The 20,400-nt window shown below is 46.1% G+C and overlaps 1 protein-coding gene across 15 annotated transcripts in view; it reads left to right on the forward strand.

Annotated features, from left to right (window-relative positions):
• The window catches only part of RERE (arginine-glutamic acid dipeptide repeats), a 402,629-nt gene that overhangs the window by 370,232 nt on the left and 11,997 nt on the right, over positions 1-20,400 (forward strand). For 13 of the 15 annotated variants that reach the window (XM_073316831.2, XM_073316829.2, XM_073316839.2 and 10 more), the window contains 8 exons: positions 7,754-7,916; positions 9,609-9,701; positions 10,453-10,652; positions 12,056-12,217; positions 14,310-14,423; positions 15,317-16,644; positions 17,587-17,809; positions 18,970-19,693. In XM_073316831.2, the coding sequence (XP_073172932.1) occupies positions 7,754-7,916; positions 9,609-9,701; positions 10,453-10,652; positions 12,056-12,217; positions 14,310-14,423; positions 15,317-16,644; positions 17,587-17,809; positions 18,970-19,693 (3,007 nt within the window). The remainder of the gene's footprint in view (positions 1-7,753; positions 7,917-9,608; positions 9,702-10,452; positions 10,653-12,055; positions 12,218-14,309; positions 14,424-15,316; positions 16,645-17,586; positions 17,810-18,969; positions 19,694-20,400) is intronic. The other 2 variants (XM_073316842.2, XM_073316841.2) reach the window with 2 other exon arrangements.

Raw genomic sequence — 20,400 nt, forward strand, 5'->3', positions numbered from 1 at the left:
CAAGTCCTCCTGTTCTCTAAGGCCCAGATGTAGACGCCATTAGGTCAACAGAAGAATTCTTTTATGGATCAGTCGGAGGAATGGACTAACTACAGTGACAGAAAAACCCCTTCCATCACTGTAGCAAGTGTCTACACTATGTTGCTACTGTGACACAGCTGCTGCTGCACCATGTATGTGCCACCGTAGCATCTGTAGTGTGGACATAACATAAGAATAAAGGATTTTGGACACCTGGAACGCTCTCGAATGTGATGGGAGCTTGACCTCCTCCCATCCATGCTTGGTCTTCAGCGTGTGAGGTGATAGCTAGAGTGGGGTCATCCCAAAGAGCTCAGAATCTAATCAGAAGACAGGCCAAAAAAATGATGAGAGTAGAAACATCTTAATGTATTTTCCACTTGAAATCTGTGCCCTGGAGGATGTGGGTGAAGCACTGTTTTCTGCGCTCATTGTAGTTCCCTTCTTCCTTCCTTTTTGGCTGTTTGTCTACAAGGTCTTTCTCTTCTCCACTGATCCAGCTGCTGGGACACAATCACCTTTCTCCCAAGGGAGGTGACTTCTGGTGACGCTCTGTTCCCTTGGACGCACCACCATGTCCTACCCACTGGGAAGTTCAGTGATTCCCACTTTGCCAGGTCTGTTTGCTCATCACTCCCAGCTCTGCCTTTTGAAGTAGGGAGTACTTACATGTGAGCAAAGCTGGAAATCTCTGACACGGGAGTGAAGCGCACTGCCAGACACAGGTGCATGTGGGCAGCGCTCTCCCCCACTGCTATGGAAAAACTGCATTTCTCATACTTCTGACATAGGCACTGAGCAGCATCACTGACACCTCAGTCTGGGAGACCCACAAATACCACCAAGGAAGCTGTCTGGGAAGGAAGGATGACATTTGGCCCCAAGACAGTGCTGCTTCCATTGCGCTATGAGGGGGATGCATTACTGATGGCAGACTAATAATTGCCAGTGAGCATGGTGGGCACAACAAAGTTCTGGAGGGGAGAAGATTGAATTTGTGCTTGCAGGGAATAGAGGAACTTAGTGGATGGTGGTGTCTCTTGAGCTGAGGTTAGGGTATACTGTCTGTGAATATCCAGGATTCCAAGCAGATTAATGGAGAGACAAATCTCCTCTCCGGGGATCATAGCATCATAGAATATCAGGGTTGGAAGAGACCTCAGGAGGTCATCTAGTCCAACCCCCTGCTCAAAGCAGGACCAATCCCCAATTAAACCATCCCAGCCAGGGCGTTGTCAAGCCTGACCTTAAAAACCTCAAAGGAAGGTGATTCCAAACTCATCCTTTCTATTAAGAGGGTGCAACTTGCATTAACTTCTGTGGGAGTTTTGCTCCCTTATCCCAAGGACTGGATTTAGTCCCAGATCTCATAGTGGGAGAGGGAAATGTGTTCCAACTGGAAGAGGTGGATACTTGGAATGTGTCTCTACTGCGTACTTAACTTGAGAGGAGGAAGGCAAGGGTCTGTGTAGGTCTAGCAAGCTAGAGGAGCCAGTTACTGATACTGGATGATGCTGATTGGAGCACACTCTCATATCCAGAGCTCAGAGCTTGAGGTCCAGGTTCCGTAATAAGAGGAAGGCCTGTGTAAGGAGGGAGGATAGGTGTTGTAGACTGCGTTCCAGATATCACGGGTGAGGAGCGGCGAACTTGTCCACCAAAGTGAGTTATGGTCTGCGATGGGGGGAACCAGGCCAAGCTGGTGGATGGTTGCAGCAGCTCTGGTTGAGCCAGAGAGTAAATAGGTGGTTGAGCCTGGTCCAGGATCTACAATCAAGTGGACAAGGAGGCAGGTGCAGCAATGGACCCCTAAATTTACTTGATGTGTTAGACTTCTTCCCATCGATGCTTCCACTCTGTAAGGACATAATTTTTGGCTCCTTGGCAGTGCAGCACTGTCGTCGAAGAGTGCATGAGCTGCCATAGCAAACGGGTGTCAAGAGATCAGCAGTGGCATCCCAACCTGGCCACAGGGAGTCCTCTCCTGACTGTGGAGCAGAACTTCAAATAGCAAAATCAGAAAATGCAAAATTGGAGCTGTTTGGACAGACTGTTGGTTTATCACAGTTGGACTCTTCCTTATACATGCAGGAGTTGAGTAAATGAGACAAAATAGCTAGTCAGAAAGTGCTACAGGGATAAGCCGCTTGTGTGTTTTGTGGTGTTGGAAAAATAAAGATCAAGCACAACCCAAAAAGTGGTTGGTGTACTTGTGAGTCGAATGTAGTGGAACTGCAGTGACTGGTAGTACTCAGCTGATGGCTGTGTGAAACAAGGAAAACACCACCTTTGTTAGGTAACAGCTGATCCGAACGCAGCCCCATCCTTTCTAACCAAGCACATGGAATGCCTTTTTGGCTCCGCTTTAGTAGACCATCAGCTCCATTAAGCAACAGATTTGCCAGTTCTCTAGAGGTTGCTCCAGTGCAACTGTAATGTGTCTCTTGTCTCACACACACTCACACTGATGCATGCACATACAGTTTCATGTACTTAACATTTGCAAATCGCCATAAATGAGAAGCTAGGGGCATGCAGCACTTACTGCTTTCGTGTTAGATTGTTAAGCGTATGGGTAGTTAATAATGCCTGCCCCAGTGTTTTTAGTGGGGCAGGCATGAATAACTATTAATTTTATAGTGCTTGCTTGAGTTGCAGCAGAACACAGGAGGGCAGGGGAGGGAAATGGTGGCAGAGGAGAGAATGGTGCCTCGTGCCAAGGAGGCAACCTTCTAATAATTACAAATAGCCTGTGCAGCACTATCAGTAATACTGGGTTGCAGAAGGACATGACAGCTGAGCTGTTCTCAAATGGCATGTGGAGCTTGACTTTCCCAGCAGTATATCCCTCCTTTCTTGTTAATCACAGAGCCAACCTCAGCTTTTTATCATGCTTCCTAATTTAATTTAATATTATTTGTCTTTAATTTTGGAGATTTTGGGGGAAATTACTCCTGTTTGCTGCTAATAATAATTAAAAGGGGGGGGGGCAGGAGAGGAATGCGTTCCCACCAGAGCCACTACCCAAGGACAGAACTAAAACAGGATTGATCTTATCTTGGATGATTTCAGTGCATCTGTTGCTAGGACCATCCAACTCCTGGCATGAAAAGGTTTTTAAAAATAGACTAAATATAGGCTGATTGGTTAGGAGCATTTCCCTGGGCCAGTGCTACTGCCCAGAACACTGTGGATTCAGAACAACCTTCTTTCCCTCTTCCCTCCTCCCCTCAGTACCCAGGCACCAAACCAGCTCAGTTCATCATGCTGTTAGCAATTATAATACAGAGATGTAAGATGTGTTGACTACAAGACCTTGCTCTGAGATGAGGTGAGATCACCAGGAACAAAATGATCATTACAGGCCATTCATGTCGGCAGAGTTTATGCTCCCATGTTTGCTTGCAAGCAAAAACAGTAGCTAATTTGCAAGGCAGCCTTTTGTAAAGGGGCCTTTTGATCAATGATTGCCTGTGTTAATGTTTCAGTAGGCTATTGATTCCTGCAACAGCTTTTGTTCCCTAAATTTATGTGTGATGGGTTTCGGCAGCACACACTATGCATGTTTGATTAAAGTTCAATTGACTTCACTCGTGGTGAAGCCGGGAGCCGTTTCGCTCTCTGTTTGTAGAACCAAAGCTTTCTGTGACATGTTCTTTTGTTTGTGCCCAAGCCCCTGCCACCCATGCAGTCACCAAAATGCGGTTCCTAATCCTCCCAGATTCACTCCACTCCATCATTTAATCCCTTAGGTAGACAGAATAGTATTTGATGGCAAGGCACCTAATAAAACCTGGGTTGGAATTTGTGTACATATGTTCCGTTGGGAGAATAATATTAAAATCCTACTTACATACTTCCTCGTTGATTTTTAACCCTGTGGTTGTGACTGAAGGTTGAGTCATTTAGTGAGTCATGTATCTGAAGCTCCAGAAATAAATCTTAACTATAGTTCATTAACTCTTGTGATCACCCATTTCTTTAGTCTCTGCTAAGTGAGTCTGTTTCATTAATAATGTTAAAATTTGAGTCTTCGTACAGATTTTTGAAGGATCAGTTTGGAATAAGATGTATGTTTCTGAAGTGGGCTTTACCCCGAATATAGGCAGGGTTAGTTTTCAAAGGATCTTTGTTTAATGGCCAATGCCCTTCATTCCTAGTTGTTACTCATTTTTACCAAAAATATTTCAGGGTTTTATAAAAGCTATTCTGTTTTTACCAATTTCCCCCCAAAATTTTTACCACTCAATTACATAAAAATACAGATTATTTTTAAAAATCCAATCCATTGCATTAGTAGATGTGTTTATGTTAATAAATTAGTCTCCGTGTAAATGCGAGACTGTCTGGTCAAATAAGGTAGTGTTGTGGAAGGTAGAAACACACACATGTGTGTTTGTGCACATCAGTGTTCAAATCCTAAAAAACAAGTGCCGGAACACCCTGGATCAGGCTCCCTGCTCCAGAAGGAAGGATTGCGGCTTGATACCCTGGGTTAACTCAGCTATCCTCTCTCTTCCCAGATTCTTGAAGGTGTCCCTGGGGCCAGGAGGATCCCTGGACCTTGCTTTCTGCTCCGGAAGGAGGGGTGGCAGCTCAGTAACTTGGGCAGGCCCCAGTGTGCCCCTATATACCTAGCTTCCCACTCTGGAAGGAAAGTTTGGGCCGCCCAGGTAACCGAGCTGCCATCTCTTCATTTGTGAGCCCAGAAGAGATTGAGGAGATGGTGTGAAGAGATGAAACTTTTGCTTCTTCATCCTCTTCCACCTCCGGGCCCACTGTTGTCTTTATTCCTTTTTTCTTGTCCTCCCATCCCCTGGTATTAACCCCAATATTTACCCAGAAAACTGTGAAGTTATTTTTTGCACCAATTTTCACCTTTAAAAAAAAATTGTAACAAATACTGATAAATTCCTGGGAAATTTTAAAATAAAAACCGAAAGCAAAGGGCCTTGTTTATGGTGCAGCGTGTGCTTCAGTAATTTAATTTCCCTCAGGACTTGGTGGGTTTGCCACATGTAAATACAGCCCAGATTGATTCGCATTTCCTGTTTTTGATGGGAAATGGGGACACTGGTTTGCGGTCTTTGGTTAACACATCAGAGGATGCGTCTTCATCCACAGATGCAGAGTTGAGATTTACTGACTTCTCCCTGACATTGACACCAAGGGTTTGATAAAGATACATTTGTAGGTAAAGTGTGACTGGTAAGTTTGCTTAAGATTTGCTGGCTTTGAGGCGAGGTCTAGCAAAGTACAGTGCTTTAATTATGTCACTCAAGGGTGTGGAAAATCCACCGACCTAAACTCTGGTGCAGGCAACGCTGTGTTGACGGGAGGGCTTCTCCCATCAGCGTAGCTACCACCTCTTGGGGAGGCAGAGTACCTGTACCCTCTCTCGTCAGCGTAGGTAGCATCTTCACTAAGCGCTACAGCAGAGGACTGCACCAATGCAGAGCTGTAAATGTGGACAAGCCCTGAAGAGCATTGTATGAACTCTCCATGGAATTTCAGTTGCCCCTGGCAATAAATTGTCTCTCCAGTTTGACGAACAGTAGTGCTGAATAGATTTCAGGTCCACTTTGATGGGGTCAAAAATAGTTTCTAAAGCATCTGCATTAATTGAGTGTAATACGGTTTCGTGATTAGAGCAGGGAACAGTGTGTCAGGACACCTAGTTCTGTCCCTGCATCTACCACTGGCTTAGGCTACGTCTACACTTAAAATGCTACTGCGGTGTTGCTGTAGCGCTTCAGTATAAATGCTCACTACAGTGATGGGAGGGTTCTCCCATCGCTGTCGTTAATCCAGCCTCTTTCCCCCACCCCCGCAAGGGGCGGAAGCTAGGTCGATGAAAGAATTCTTCTGTCCACCTAGCGCTTGTCTACACCAGGGCGTAGGTCAACATAGTCTCTTGGGTGTGGCTTTTTCAGACCCCTGAGGTGTAGCTGTGCCAGTGTAAGACTCCAGTGTAGGCCAGCCCTTATTCCGTGCTCTTGGCCGACTCTCAGTTCCCAAGGCCTGATCTACACTAAAAAATTAGGTCGACCCAGTTAGATCGCTCAGCGATGTGAAAAATACACACACACCCACCCGCCCCGGAGTGATGTAGTTAAGATGACCTAACCCCTGATGTAGACAATGCTAGGTCCATGGAAGAATTCTTCTGAGGACCGAGTTCCCAACTCTTGGGGAGGTGAGTCACCTCCCGAGATGGCAGAACCCCTCCCGTTGGTGTAGGTAGGGTCTATGCTGAAATGCATCAGTGGTGCAGCTGTGTTGCTGTCGTATTCCAAGTCTAGATAAGCCCTGAGTGGCTGTATTTACCCATTGGTATTGAATGATGATGATGATACCTGCCTACTTCACTTTTGGAGACTCTGGAAAACTGAGTAGGTTTTTTTCATGAGGATTCTTGTGTCCTACCTAATCTAGGGCTGTAGCTAATTTTTTCTCTCTCACACACAAAGTGTCACTCTGGAATTGGTTGGGCGTGGGTATCATTTTAATGTTGGTAAATCTGCATCAGTTGCACTCACTATCAGTGCATAACAATACATCCGTTCTGTCTGCTATCCAAAATCCTTGTGGTTGTGTGCTTCATCCAGAGTTCTCTATTTTAAGTTAAGCATCTTTAAAATCCTTAAGTGGTGTCCGATAATTTCTGTCTTGTCACTGTTTGCGATGTTCTGTACCCAGATTATGCTGTTACTGCTTGTTCTAGGCCATTGGAAGTTTTGACTGAGGAAGGCATCTTTAGTACAGAGTTAACTCAAGTGATCTACGCTGAGTAAAGACGGCAGGATTTGGCCCTGAGAGAGAGAGAGACCATTTTTTGTGGGCAATTTAGGCATGTTTGTTTTGATGTTGATTTTCAAGGGACTAGTTAGAACTTCTCTGTTTCTCTGGCAACTTGAAAGAAACAACACCTTTTACCTTAGAGGCAGACAAGTCGCCAGAAAATGATCGGGATTTCAAAGTAAAAGAATGGAGATTAAAACCACATGCTGTTCTTTAGCTCAGCATTTCATCCACTAGTTGAAATATCATCTGCTCTAGGTTTTTGAATGTAAGCCAGATTCATTATGCTGTGAAATTATCACGAGCTTCCCTGGGTGTGCTCCTTTACCTGCCTAGTTAACTTCGATGTGGGCATATATATTTAGATTAAAGTTTGGCTTGCTTTAATATGGTTGAATAATACGGTTACCGCTTATGCTCAGTCATGTTTTTATTCTAACATTCTACTTTTCAAACAGGAGTGTATTTAATGCTTGGGGCGTATTAAGATGGGCAGGATATCATCTATTTGAACTGATCCCACTCTCACTGAAAGTGCCAGGGTTCTTTAAGCTTTTACATGGCTTTTACAGCAAATTGGAGAGCTGGTACCTCTAGCAGTTCAGTGCCTACTAATTCTTTGCAGAGGTATTGATATAGTGCTTAAAGTAAAGAGCTCCCCCTGCTGAATCACCAATACATGCACTTCCTGCAGTATGAAAGTGGTGGCTGGAGACTTCCCACCCAACTACTTTTAAAAAAAAAAAAAAAAAAAAAGTTTTGAAATTTGCTTCCCCAGAAAAATATCTGTTTCTCTTCTAGCCAAGGGAATTTGTCTGTCTGAAAATATACCCTTAAGCTTTTTCTTTTGTGTGCGTGGGACAGGGAGAGAGAAAAGGGCTGACAAGTCAGCTGTGCGTGCCCCTCTAACATATTCCTTCTGTGTTTACAGGGAGAACTAATCACTTTCTATTACTATTGGAAGAAAACGCCTGAAGCAGCAAGTTCCCGAGCCCACCGTAGGCATCGAAGGCAGGCTGTGTTTCGGAGAATTAAGACTCGAACTGCTTCCACTCCAGTCAGCACTCCCTCCAGGCCCCCCTCTAGCGAATTCTGTAAGTGGCAGCTAAAAGCAGCGCATTTATCTTTGTTTAGATGGATAGAACTGCAGTAATGTAGTGGCTCTCTGCCTTCAGCCGAAAAAAGCAAGAAAATGGAGTTCAGGCTGTTGGCTTCTCCTGTTCCCACACCATTATGCCTGAGTATAGCAGGTGTCTGTGATCAGCAAGTGATGTTTTGTACCACGTGCAATGCAGCGCTTAGGCACAGAAGCCCAGTGTAAGGATGGAGACTTTGACCTGGCTCTAAATTTCCCTGTTTGTCATAGTTGCTTGTGTATGTTGAATTTTCCCTGGGATTATTCCAAGAACTGCGCTTAGAAAAGGCAAGAAATAAAGCAAACTTTCCCCCTGCAAGCTGTGTTCCATGACCATACTTTCTGTTCTTTACAACTAATGCCATGTTATAGTCAATATTGCTATATCTTCACAAATTTAAGGCTACGTCTACACTACACTCTGTCGGCATAATGTATGTGTCTCTGCGGTGTGAAAAACCACCTCCCTGAGCGACATAAATTACACCGACGTAGCGCTATGCACACGAGTGCTAATGTTGGTGCGAGAGCTTCTCCTGGCAGCAAAGCTTCTGCAGCTCTCAGGCGTGGTTTTATTATGCCAACAGGAGAGCTCTCCTGGCAGCATCGAGCGTCTTCACCAGACGGGTGCTGCATCAGGCCAGCTATGCCGCTGCAGCACTGTCTATATAGACGTGGCCTTAGAAGCACCATGATATTGATTATTCAGGTGCTTTTGGCTCAAAGAATAAACAGAGCCCAATGCAGTCTAGCACATCACTAAGTGTTATAGCACCACTGATCTCAGTGTGGTTGTAAGGAATATATCATCGTATAAAAGGCTAAAGATTCCCTTGAAGTTTTAATCCCTTTTTATGGACTAAATCCAGCAACTTATCACCCCACCAACTCCAGTTCAGAAATGTCGCCAAAATAATTGGAAGGGTTTCATAGTAGGGTTTTTGGGATGGGGAAGGGGGAGGATGCATCTAATGAAGTGAGCTGTAGCTCACGAAAGCTTATGCTCAAATAAATTCCTTAGTCCCTAAGGTGCCACAAGTACTCCTTTTCTTTTTGCGAATAAATAAAATGTTATTCAGTCATAAAATGTACCCTTTAAGGAATGATTGCACTGGACTCTTGTTGTGCCTTTGTCCAGAAGGATCACAAAGCACTTTACACACTACCAAACTATATACAAGAATCTCTTTACCCACCTGTGAAATTCAGCCATCTTCGGGGTGAAACACGGCATTTGAACACATTTGTTCAGATATTTAGTTTGAAGAGAAGTCCTTGTTGCAGAAACACATGCATGTTCTATTTGAGTACACAAAAATGCTACGCATCTTGTTGAAGACAGGAAGTTAAAAAAAAAAGAAAAAGACTCTTCTCCAGTTAAAACTGCAGGGGGTGGAATTTAGGTCTATAGAATATTAATATCTGATGTGGAATTTGGCCAGAAACGTTAAGTGAACATCATACTCTTGAAAATTGCCCTGAGACTTAATTTCCGGCAATTACTGAGGCTATCAGCCTTGTTTCACGTGAATGATGGCACCTCCAGAGGCACAGCTAGAAATGTTGCACCATAAATGGTTATTCAGTCAACTAGTGTAAAATAAAACAGCCTTCTGATTTTCCCTTTTCCTTCATTTCTTTGCTCACTCAGTGGACTTGAGCTCAGCCAGCGAAGATGATTTTGACAGCGAGGACAGCGAACAGGAACTGAAGGGTTACGCCTGCCGTCACTGCTTCACAACCAGTATGCACTTGATGTATCTCCTTGCCTTGTGCTCAACACCGCTTCATCCAAGGAAGCGCGGTTTTCATGCATGTATGGCTGTGCTAAAAACGTAATGACGGATCAGCCAAAATATGCACCATTCTAGCAGAGTTAATCGTGATTTACCATTGCAAATTAGTATTACTGTGATGGGAGAGGATCCTGGAAGTTAGACATTTATGCAGTCATGCATACATGTCTAAACAGAGTCCCTTATATAATCCATTTACTGTATAGCAAATCAGTATTGGACTGTGACTGTCAGATACATAACACAAATTCATGATGCATCAAGGCTTTTCTGCGTCAGCTTCACTCCTGTAAGTACTCCTGAAAGCCCTCTGATGCTTGTGCACGTGCACAGAGTGCATGCTTAGAGCCCGGAGGTGAGTAAGGGAAGGGAGAAATGAAATGTTCATGAAGCATTTAGCTTTTAGAAACCAAGAGCTTGAAGAAAGAATAGCTGCCTAACAGACTCCCCAAATGCAGCAGAAGAGTCATTTTTTTCTTTTATTATTTTTCAAAGCAGCAGGTGTCTATTTAATTAAAAAATAGTCTGTAATTGAGCATGGTAAATGTTCACGGAAACATGAAGTCACCCTGGAACAGGCAATGATTTCCAGAGAAACCTTAGGCTTAGTCACCTGTAAAGGCTGGTAGTGTTCCAATTTGTATTAAATTTAAAGTGTAGGTGTTCGATATCTAATAGATTGTGTATTTCCAACAAAAGCCTCCAAGGACTGGCACCACGGCGGTCGCGAAAACATCTTGCTGTGCACTGACTGCCGCATCCACTTCAAGAAGTACGGAGAGCTCCCGCCCATCGAGAAACCAGTGGACCCTCCGCCCTTTATGTTTAAGCCTGTCAAAGAGGAAGATGATGGACTCAGCGGAAAGCATAGCATGAGGACGAGGCGGAGTCGAGGCTCGGTAGGCCCGTCCCCCTTCGTTACCTGTGCATTCAGGCTCCTCCCTGAAGGAGAGGTGCAGGTTGGAAAGTTCCAAGTGTGGAGAGTCGTATTTGCAAATAGGCTTCTAAAGCTGCACTTACAATCTCTTCCCTGCCACTCTGCTTTGGGGCATTCCTGCCATACTTGTAGACACAAAAATACAGTTGCACGTGTGCAGAATTTTGGAGGCCTTTTTGAAAAATTGGCCTGAGGTAACTCCCCTTGGAGAGTTCTAGTCACACTTGGTGTATATTTAATGTCTCAAACACAAATCCTTCTTTTTTGTTGAATGAATGCCATCATCAAAGAAGGTAAATGACCAGAATATGCGGCAGAATTCACACTGGTACCTGTCTTCCTGCTTGCTGGATTCTTTCAGCAGTAACCCTGGGACACATTTTCAAGGAAGAATTTTAAAAGTTTAAATGCTACTTCTCTTTGTGCTTACCATACATTCTCCCCACACCACTGAAGTTAAAAATCTCATTGCCTAAATAGACAATAATCACAGTCTTTGACGTAAAGGTATGGTATTCTGTCCCAAAAGGCTTTGCCCACAGTAATGTGCTGAGAGCATTGCTGAAGTGGAGCCACTTGTGGAGAGCCAACTTACTGCTCAACAGGGTTGGAGGGGAAACTTCAGCTTGTTTGGGGCTGGCCATCCGTAAACCCTGATTGATTGGGACTGTCAGACAGTAACAGCTTTCTTTTTTCACTAGCCTCCCCTCTCCACCTTTCTGGTCACATTAATGTTGTCATTGCTGCCGAATACCTTGTCAGGTTGCGCTGTCAGCTCAAGTTGGCTTCATTATTTTTATGGTAGCCATCCATCCAAACAGCTGCTAAATTAGGAGGGAACAGATGAAACGGCATTAATTATTGCTACATAATCTACTGTGATTCTCATTGCGTAGCAGAAACACATGGAAGCTTTTAGTGGTTTTAGGAACTGCACTGGCCTACCTGAATGCCTTATCTCTTTTGGTCACTCTCATATCTGTCTTGGTTTATGCCAGCAGATTTCTTTTTTAAGATGGAACATTGGGGCGGGGAGGCTTCCCCTCCCCCTCACAAAGAGATGCCTAGCATGTGAACAGCAGCTGTGGGAACATCTTTGTAATGTTCTCATTTCCAGCAGACACTACTTAATAAAATAAGCAGCACTTCATGATTTTGGGTAGGCAAGTTAAGGATTTGCCTCTTGTCATTTTAAACCCAGATGAGCCTTCCTGGACAAATTGTAAAAACATTTAACGCTCTTGGTTTTTCATTTCTCAGGCACTGAGCTAGAGTGCTCATCCTTGCAGTAACTTGGGGGAAAAGCAAAAGGTTTGGGAAAATACTGGTTTATTTATATGCTTTTTATTTGTATTAAATTGATAGATGTCTACACTACGTAGTGGTCGTAAAAAGCAGCCAGCCAGCCCTGATGGTAGAGCCTCGCCCACTAACGAAGACATCAGATCCAGTGGCCGCAACTCTCCCAGTGCTGCTAGCACCTCCAGCAATGACAGCAAAGCAGACTCTGTGAAGAAGTCCACCAAGGTAAAAGTTGCTTGAGATTCGCTGTCCTTGGTTCAGGATCTGGGCTGCTTTCAGTTCAGTGAATTCAGCTTAGGAGCTTGGAGCAGGCCAAAGACCTAGGTTTGACCTGGGGATTTTTGCTTTCCTGCCTGTACAGAAGGCCTGGGATTTGGATCTGAGGGTAGATGTTGCTCCTCATTGTTCCAGTGATCAGAGCTGTTCTATACATACAGGCGGACGCGTAATGGTGATGAGCAGATTTTTTTTTTTTTAAATAAACACACACTCTATATATACTAAAGAAGTGAATGGCCAACGCCTCAGGCATCCTCTGGTACTTTTTTTCTGAAAGCACTCCCAGACCCACAAACCTGACATTTTAGACTTTCAATAAGCACAAAGACTCTCACAAGAAGTTACTAAAGAAACAAAGTAGTCATGGGGCAAAGAGCACAGCATTGTGATGAACTGAAAGCTGGCAAAGAGACAGGACACAGAAGGAATGAGTGGTCAGTTTTCATAGTGGCAGAAGGTTAACAGCAGGGTGCCTTCAGGTTCCATGCTAGGACTGGTGGTGGTTACCGTATTTATCTATAGTCTGGAAAAGTGGGTGAGGGGGAAAGGTGGCAAAATTTGCAGGCAGCACAAAATTAGTGAAGTTCAGAGAAGAGCGTGAGGATGACTTCAAAGGGACTCACCATGCTAAGTAAATGAGCAACACCATGATAGCTGAAATTCAGCGTTGATAAAGGCAAAGTAATGTATGTTGGAGGGCGAATCTGAAGTAGTCATGAACCTTAGAGTTCTTAATTAACCCCGTGTCAACTCAGAAAAGGGACTTCAGCATTAATTTAGACAGCACACCCAAGATCTCTGCTCAGTGTATACCTTCAGTTAGCAAACAAACAGTGTTACGAGGCATGAGGAGTGTGATGTAGAATCATACAATAAATATAATGCCATTATATAAATCAATGATACTTCCTCATCTGAAATATCACCCTATCTCAAAAGGATATTGTGGAATTAGAGGAAATTCACAGAAGGCTGACAGGAATGATTAGTGACATGGAAAAAACCTCTGCTGGAGAGAGATTGAAAGATTGTGATTTAGAAAGGAGAAAAATGAGAGAGGATATGATAAAAGTATATAACATAACTAATAGTCTAGAGAAGGTAGGATCGGGAACATCTGTTCTTGCCTCATAACACAAAAACTAGGGGGACAGTCAGTGAAATTAAATTTAAAAAGGGGCATGTTGAAAACTGATAAAAATATTTTTCATACATGGTAATCAGACTGTGGAACTCATTGCCATATGATATCAAGACTGAGAACTTTGCCAGATTCTAGGAAATCGAACGTTTATATGGATAACAAGAATATCGAATGTTACACCTCGTGCTAACAAACAATGTTGTAAGGGATATAAAACTTCACATTTCAGGGCTTTAGCCAGTCTCATGGGGGCACAGATTATCCCACATCTCCCTGCTGCAAGGTTCTTGCACTTTCCTCTGAAGCTTCTGGTGCTGGCCACTGTCAGACACAGGATATTGGATTAGACAGACCTTGGGTCTGATCTTGTCTGGCAAATTGTATGGGACTTCTTATGGCATTTGGACCTTAATATAGGTCAAAGGGGTAGGACCAGCACTTTCCCTTTTAAATATATTCCTGTTTAGAAATGTGAGTTTAAAATAATGTCTTGATAAGTGTTCTGTTCAGCTTGTCCACTTACTCCCACTAGCCTGTGTAACGAATGCTGTGAGGGACTTACTTGCAAGCTGCCTCCCAGCTTGATGTCCTCCGAGGCAGAACTGTAGCTTCATTCTGGGCCCCCCGCTATGTTTGGACATGAAAGCCTATGGGGAACAGCTCCTACCAGATGGGAAGTGCCTCAGCAGCTCCAGAACGCAGATCCCTGTCCTCCCCTTCGAACAGGGGAGGAGGCATATTGACTAAATTAACCTCTGATCAGCTTTCCGCCTCCATAGGAACTTTCCTGGGTGGTTAGCATTAGTATGAAGCCTCCCAGTGTGAGTAAGTGCTCCATTTAGCGTCACTTTAACTTCCCTAATAAACTGTTCCTGTCTGTTCTTTTTGTGGCAGAAGATAAAAGAAGAGGCATCTTCTCCTCTCAAGAGTTCCAAGCGCCAGCGGGAAAAGACAGCATCTGACACAGAGGAACCTGAGAGAACCAACGCCAAAAAATCCAAAACTCAAGTGAGTCCCTGTGGTAGAGCGACAGTCCTGCCTGTTGCCCTCTGAACTGGATGTGCACTCCTCTGGTGGCTAACATTGGCCACCACCATCTCCCCCCAGTATAGAGAGAATCTAAAATCCAAACCCAAAAACAAACCAGAAACACAACATTGATTTAAACTGCTTCCAAAATGCCAGAACAGCAAATAGTAATTTAATCTGTGGCTGGAAAGCAACCCACTTCTTAATGCGTTCCTTCTGCCGGGAGAGGAAGGGAAGGACGTGGGTAGGGATTGATGCCCAAGCATGTTGTCTTTTTCCATATTAGTATCTCCAGAGTCTTAGCACAGTTTGATTTTAGCTTTTTTTTCTTTTTGTTAACCTGTGTCCAAATTTTATTTTGGTGTCAGTTTTTTTCTCTTCCCTACACCTCTCAAAAACAAACTGGAAGGAAACCAAAGTGAGAGCCCTCTTCAGATAGGTCTAAAATTAACCTGAGTCCCTGGCCACAGTAGCCCTAACAGAACATAATGTATCTGAAGTCACTCTCAGGCCTTGTGTTTTAAATATAAATGTAATTGGGGGAAATGCAGCTGACCAAAAAGTTCTAGGAAACCAGTTAAGTCTGCGAGTCCCTGAATTTTGTATACGTAATGCCTGACATTCTTAGTCCATTTGAAATTGGCCAGGTTCACCCCATAGCATTGGATCTAGGAGTTTCTAGCCCTCAGTCCTGTATGTTGGCATCCCCTGTACTGCAGGGTTTATTTACAGTGAGGGCTATGGGGTGGCTGGGCAGTAGTGTAGCATATAAATGGGGGTGGCTGGAATTAAGCTGGCAAAACCAATGGGAGTGGGTAGCTCTCCTTCACCATATCAGTGATTATAAGGAGACCTTTCCCCCGTCTCAACAGGAGATCAGCAGGCCAAACTCTCCCTCGGAGGGCGAGGGGGAAGGCGAAAGCTCGGATAGTCGCAGCGTCAACGACGACGGGAGCAGTGATCCAAAGGACATTGACCAGGACAATCGAAGCACGTCGCCCAGTATCCCCAGCCCCCAGGACAATGAGAGTGACTCGGATTCATCTGCTCAGCAGCAGATGCTCCAGGCACAGAATGTCCCTACCCAGGCTCCACCTTCTACCCCGCCCGTTTCAACACCGTTACCAACACCCATACCTGCAGCATCAAGCACCCTTACAGCTCCCCTGCAGGTTTCACCGTCAGTGTCTCAGCCTCCCAGCCAGCCCCCAGCACCACCACCTCACTCTCACATACAGCAGGCCCCTGCTTTGCACCCTCAGAGGCTCCCTTCACCGCACCCGCCGCTGCAGCCTTTGACTGTGTCTCAGAGTCAGCCCCAGGGTCCTGCCTCATCACAGCCACATTCACAACCTCCACTTCATGGCCAGGTCCAGCCTGTCCCTCATAACCTGCAGGCCCAGCCTCTCCTGCCTCATCCAGTACCTCCTCAGCCTTTCCCTCTCCCCACACAGCCTTCTCAGTCTCAGGTTCCCCTTCAGACACAGCCTGCTTCTCACCCGCATGCCGCTCTGCAGGTTCAAGCGGTGCAGCAACCGCAGCCCCCTCGGGAGCAGCCCCTGCCTCCAGCCCCCATGGCCATGCCTCACATCAAACCCCCTCCTACGACCCCGATCCCCCAGCTTCCCACTCCCCCATCCCACAAGCACCCTCCCCACCTCTCCGGGCCATCTCCATTCTCCATGAATTCCAACCTGCCGCCACCACCGGCTCTGAAACCTCTCAGCTCCCTTTCCACCCATCACCCTCCTTCTGCGCACCCTCCTCCCTTGCAGCTGATGCCTCAGAGTCAGCCACTGCAGTCTTCTCCAGCCCAGCCTCCAGTCCTGACTCAGAGTCAGAGTCTTCCACCAGCAGCGAGCCATCCCCCATCTGGCCTCCATCAGGTATCCTCCCAGGCCCCCTTTTCTCAGCATCCATTTGTCCCTGGGGGCCCGCCTTCCATCACTCCTCCATCTTGCCCTTCCACTTCCACACCACCTTCCGTGCCTGGTGTCCCATCTCAGGCATCTGTCCCCACCTCTGCGGCTTCCAGTGGAAACGTTCCAGTGGTGACATCCTGCACGATACCGCCTATTCAGATCAAAGAAGAGGCTCCCGATGAGGCAGAGGAACCAGAAAGCCCACCTCCCCCACCCAGAAGCCCATCTCCTGAACCTACTGTGGTGGACACACCAAGTCATGCCAGTCAATCAGCCAGGTAATGGAGGGTGTTGGCAAATTCTTCATTCTGTGCTCTGCTGTTCCACAGAGCTGCATTAAGAGTTTCGCCGCTTGCTTGCTGGCTGGGCCAGCAGGGATTGAGTATTACAGCCTTGATACATTACAGTATTACAGTCTTGGAATTGGGGATTTGCTGTACTGCAACCTCTGTTTGCCAGCCTCTTTGGCAATAGAACAGTTGTCTAAGAGCCTGTCCACGCTGATTGAAATTGTGTTACCACTGTTCCTGTTGGAATATAGTTGTTACTAGCCTAGTCTCCCTAACCTGACATTCAAGTATTAAATCACAATGTAGGTAAGACCCTGTGCGGCCCCTCCTCTCCCACCCCCCCCTTAAAACTTGCAGCAGGGCTCTATGAATTGTATGCAGGAACCCTGGAATTATGCCCAGTCTCCCCCAAAGCTTACTACTCTCCTGATACAGCACAGAATCCCTTGTTTATTTTTCTACAGGTATTAATTTACAGTGCCCACTAGTATTCTGTCTCCAGCATGCAGCCTATTTCTGTGTTGAAAAACATGGTTATTTCAGTTGCATGGATGAAGTTTACAGGGCAGATTTCCAAAGATACAAAGGGAAGTTGGGCACCACGGGTGCTGGGTACATATCTCCCACTTGTGCCTTTGGAAATCTCTCATCATTCTGTCACCGTTTTTCAGGGAATGAAAGACCCTCATCGAGCCCAGTGTCAGCCATTGTATTCAGACTGATATTGCAGGTACCATCTGTGAGAGGTTCCTGCTAGAAGGCTAGTCTGTGGAGGAGGAACACACAGTAAAGTTAGTTCCTTTCTGGACTCTCAGTGGAGCAACTCGTAATGTAAATCCGAAGTGTTGTATAATTCCCCTTTGATGTGAGGCTGTCAAATCACAGACTCTTGGTCTTTCCCAGGCCTAAATTCTCTGTTTTCTCTCTCAGGTTCTATAAGCACCTGGACCGTGGCTACAACTCATGCGCAAGGACAGACCTGTACTTCATGCCTCTGGCAGGATCCAAACTGGCCAAGAAGAGAGAGGAGGCAATCGAGAAGGCCAAGCGGGAGGCAGAGCAGAAAGCAAGAGAAGAGAGGGAGAGGGAGAAGGAGAAAGAGAAAGAGAGGGAGAGAGAGCGGGAGCGTGAAAGAGAAGCAGAAAGAGCGGCGGTAGGTTTATCGGTCTGCTGTGCAGGAAGGGTATGTTAGGATCTGTATTAAATGGTGACTGTAAAATGTTGGGGATACATTTGCAAACCTCCATTAGAGCGCTTAGTGCAGGGACAAGCATGGCATGGAGGGAGCAGTCGGGTACATGCGAAGCACAGGAACATTGAGGGTGGGTGCAAGCAATGTTTTGGGTTGTGAGCATGCCATTGGCACATCTAGCTGACTTGTACCTGTCCCTTCCTGCACTGGCCCCACCCACTTGCTTCAGGGCTCCCCCCACAGTGGTACAGGGTGTTGTAGGCAGCTTACTGTACTGCATATCTTCTCTTGGTGGATCTGCAGCCTCTGTTGTACTGAGAGAAGCCAAGGCAGCCTGGGGGCTGAATTGGGCCTGACATCAATAAAACACTTTCAAGATGAAAAGTGGTACCTAAATGTGCAGGAACAGTAAAGACCCATTAACTGTTGGTGAATTCTGTTGGTTCCCTTTGTGCTGCAGGCACAGAACGCCTGAACGTACATGGCATATCCCTTGCCTGTTGCCTGATGTACCATTTAGGGGAGCTCCCGGAAAGGGGTAGGGCAAAGGCAGGGAACCTTTGACATGTGTTTGACTTGAGAATACCTAATTTTTCTCAGGAGGGCCCCAACTGTGTATAATTCAAACTTGTACACTAATTTCTGAGTGTTGGTTTGGTTTTTAAATTTACTTGGAGATAAAAAAACAAAGCCCCTGTGGTGTGGGCAGAGATAATCGAGGGCAGGGAAACTGGTCATCATGCAGCGATACTGCCTTGTTTTAATTGAAAAAAACACACTAGTCTTTTTTTTTTAACCAGGCTTGTGCACCTTTCTAAGGGAGGGTTGTAGTAGTTAGCAGCGGAAGATGCCTATAGCCAGCCAGTCCCTGCAAATGGAAGGGCAGAACATAGTGTGGTGTTCCCCCACCCCCGCGTGCTGTGCACCCTTGCTCTTCAGGGGCTTGCTCGATCGTAGCATATGTGGGGGAAGGCTTTTGGGAGAAAGCTGTCATGGGACAGGGTGTAGGATTATCCCCGTACTGAGCTGCAGCGAAAGGGTGAATGTGCTGGGAATTTTTTCAGCCAAGTTAGTTTGTTTGGAATAAAATCTCTCCCCTTCCCTCCCCCCATTCTTTGCAGCAGAAAGTGTCCAGCTCCTCCCATGAAGGTCGCCTTGGGGAGTCCCAGCTCCCTGGACCAACTCACATGAGACCTTCATTCGAACCTCCACCCACAACCATCGCCGCTGTTCCACCTTACATAGGTCCAGACACGCCCGCGTTACGGACTCTCAGCGAGTACGCCCGTCCTCATGTAATGTCACCAACAAACCGCAACCACCCATTCTTTGTTCCCCTGAACCCCACCGATCCTCTCCTGGCCTACCACATGCCTGGCCTCTATAATGTGGACCCCACCATCCGAGAACGGGAGCTCCGGGAGCGGGAGATCCGGGAGCGGGAGATCAGGGAAAGGGAGTTGCGAGAGAGGATGAAACCAGGCTTTGAGGTGAAGCCACCTGAACTCGATGCACTGCACCCAGCTACCAACCCCATGGAGCATTTTGCCAGGCATGGCGCACTGACTATACCCCCAACGGCAGGACCCCATCCGTTTGCTTCCTTCCACCCGGGTTTGAACCCCCTTGAAAGGGAGAGACTTGCGCTGGCAGGTCCCCAGTTACGGCCTGAAATGAGCTACCCTGACAGACTGGCAGCAGAAAGAATACACGCCGAGCGGATGGCGTCGCTCACAAATGACCCGCTGGCACGGCTCCAGATGTTCAACGTGACACCTCACCATCACCAACATTCGCATATACATTCGCATCTACACCTCCATCAGCAGGACCCGCTACATCAAGGTGAGCCCAGGGAGCGAGCCAGAGCTCTTCCTTAGGGATGCTGACCCCTGCTGCTCTTGTAGATCCTAGAATCGTAGAAATATAGAGCTGGAAGGAACCTCGAGAGGTCATCCAGTCCAGCCCAAGCCAGTCCTTGCACTACTAAACCTAGACCATTCCTGATAGGTGTTCTTAAAAATCTCCGATGATGTGGATTCTCCAACCTGTCTTAGAAGCCTATTCCAGAGCTTTAAAGTTAAAGTTTTCCTAATATCGAACCTAAATCTTCTTTTCTGCAGATGAAGCCCATTACTACTTATCCTACCTTCAGTAGACATGGGAAACAACTGGCCCCCATCCTCTTTATCATATTCCTTAACATACTGGAAGACTATCAGGTTGCCCCTCAGTCTTCTTCCCCAGCTACAGAAAGGAGGTGGACAAATTGGAGAGAGTCCAGCGGAGGGAAACGAAAATGATTCGGGGGCTGGGGCACATGACTTATGAGGAGAGGCTGAGGGAACTGGGTTTATTTAGTCTGCAGAAGAGAAGAGTGAGGGAGGATTTGATAGCAGCCTTCAACTACCTGAAGGGGGGGTTCCAAAGAGGATGGAGCTCGGCTGTTCTCAGTGGTGGCAGATGACAGAACAAGGAGCAATGATCTCAAGTTGCAGTGGGGGTTGGATATTAGGCCTTGTCTACACTGGCAAGTTACTGTGCAGTAAAGC

The sequence above is a fragment of the Lepidochelys kempii genome, chromosome 18 (assembly GCF_965140285.1).
Source record: "Lepidochelys kempii isolate rLepKem1 chromosome 18, rLepKem1.hap1, whole genome shotgun sequence".
NCBI lineage: Eukaryota > Metazoa > Chordata > Testudines > Cheloniidae > Lepidochelys > Lepidochelys kempii.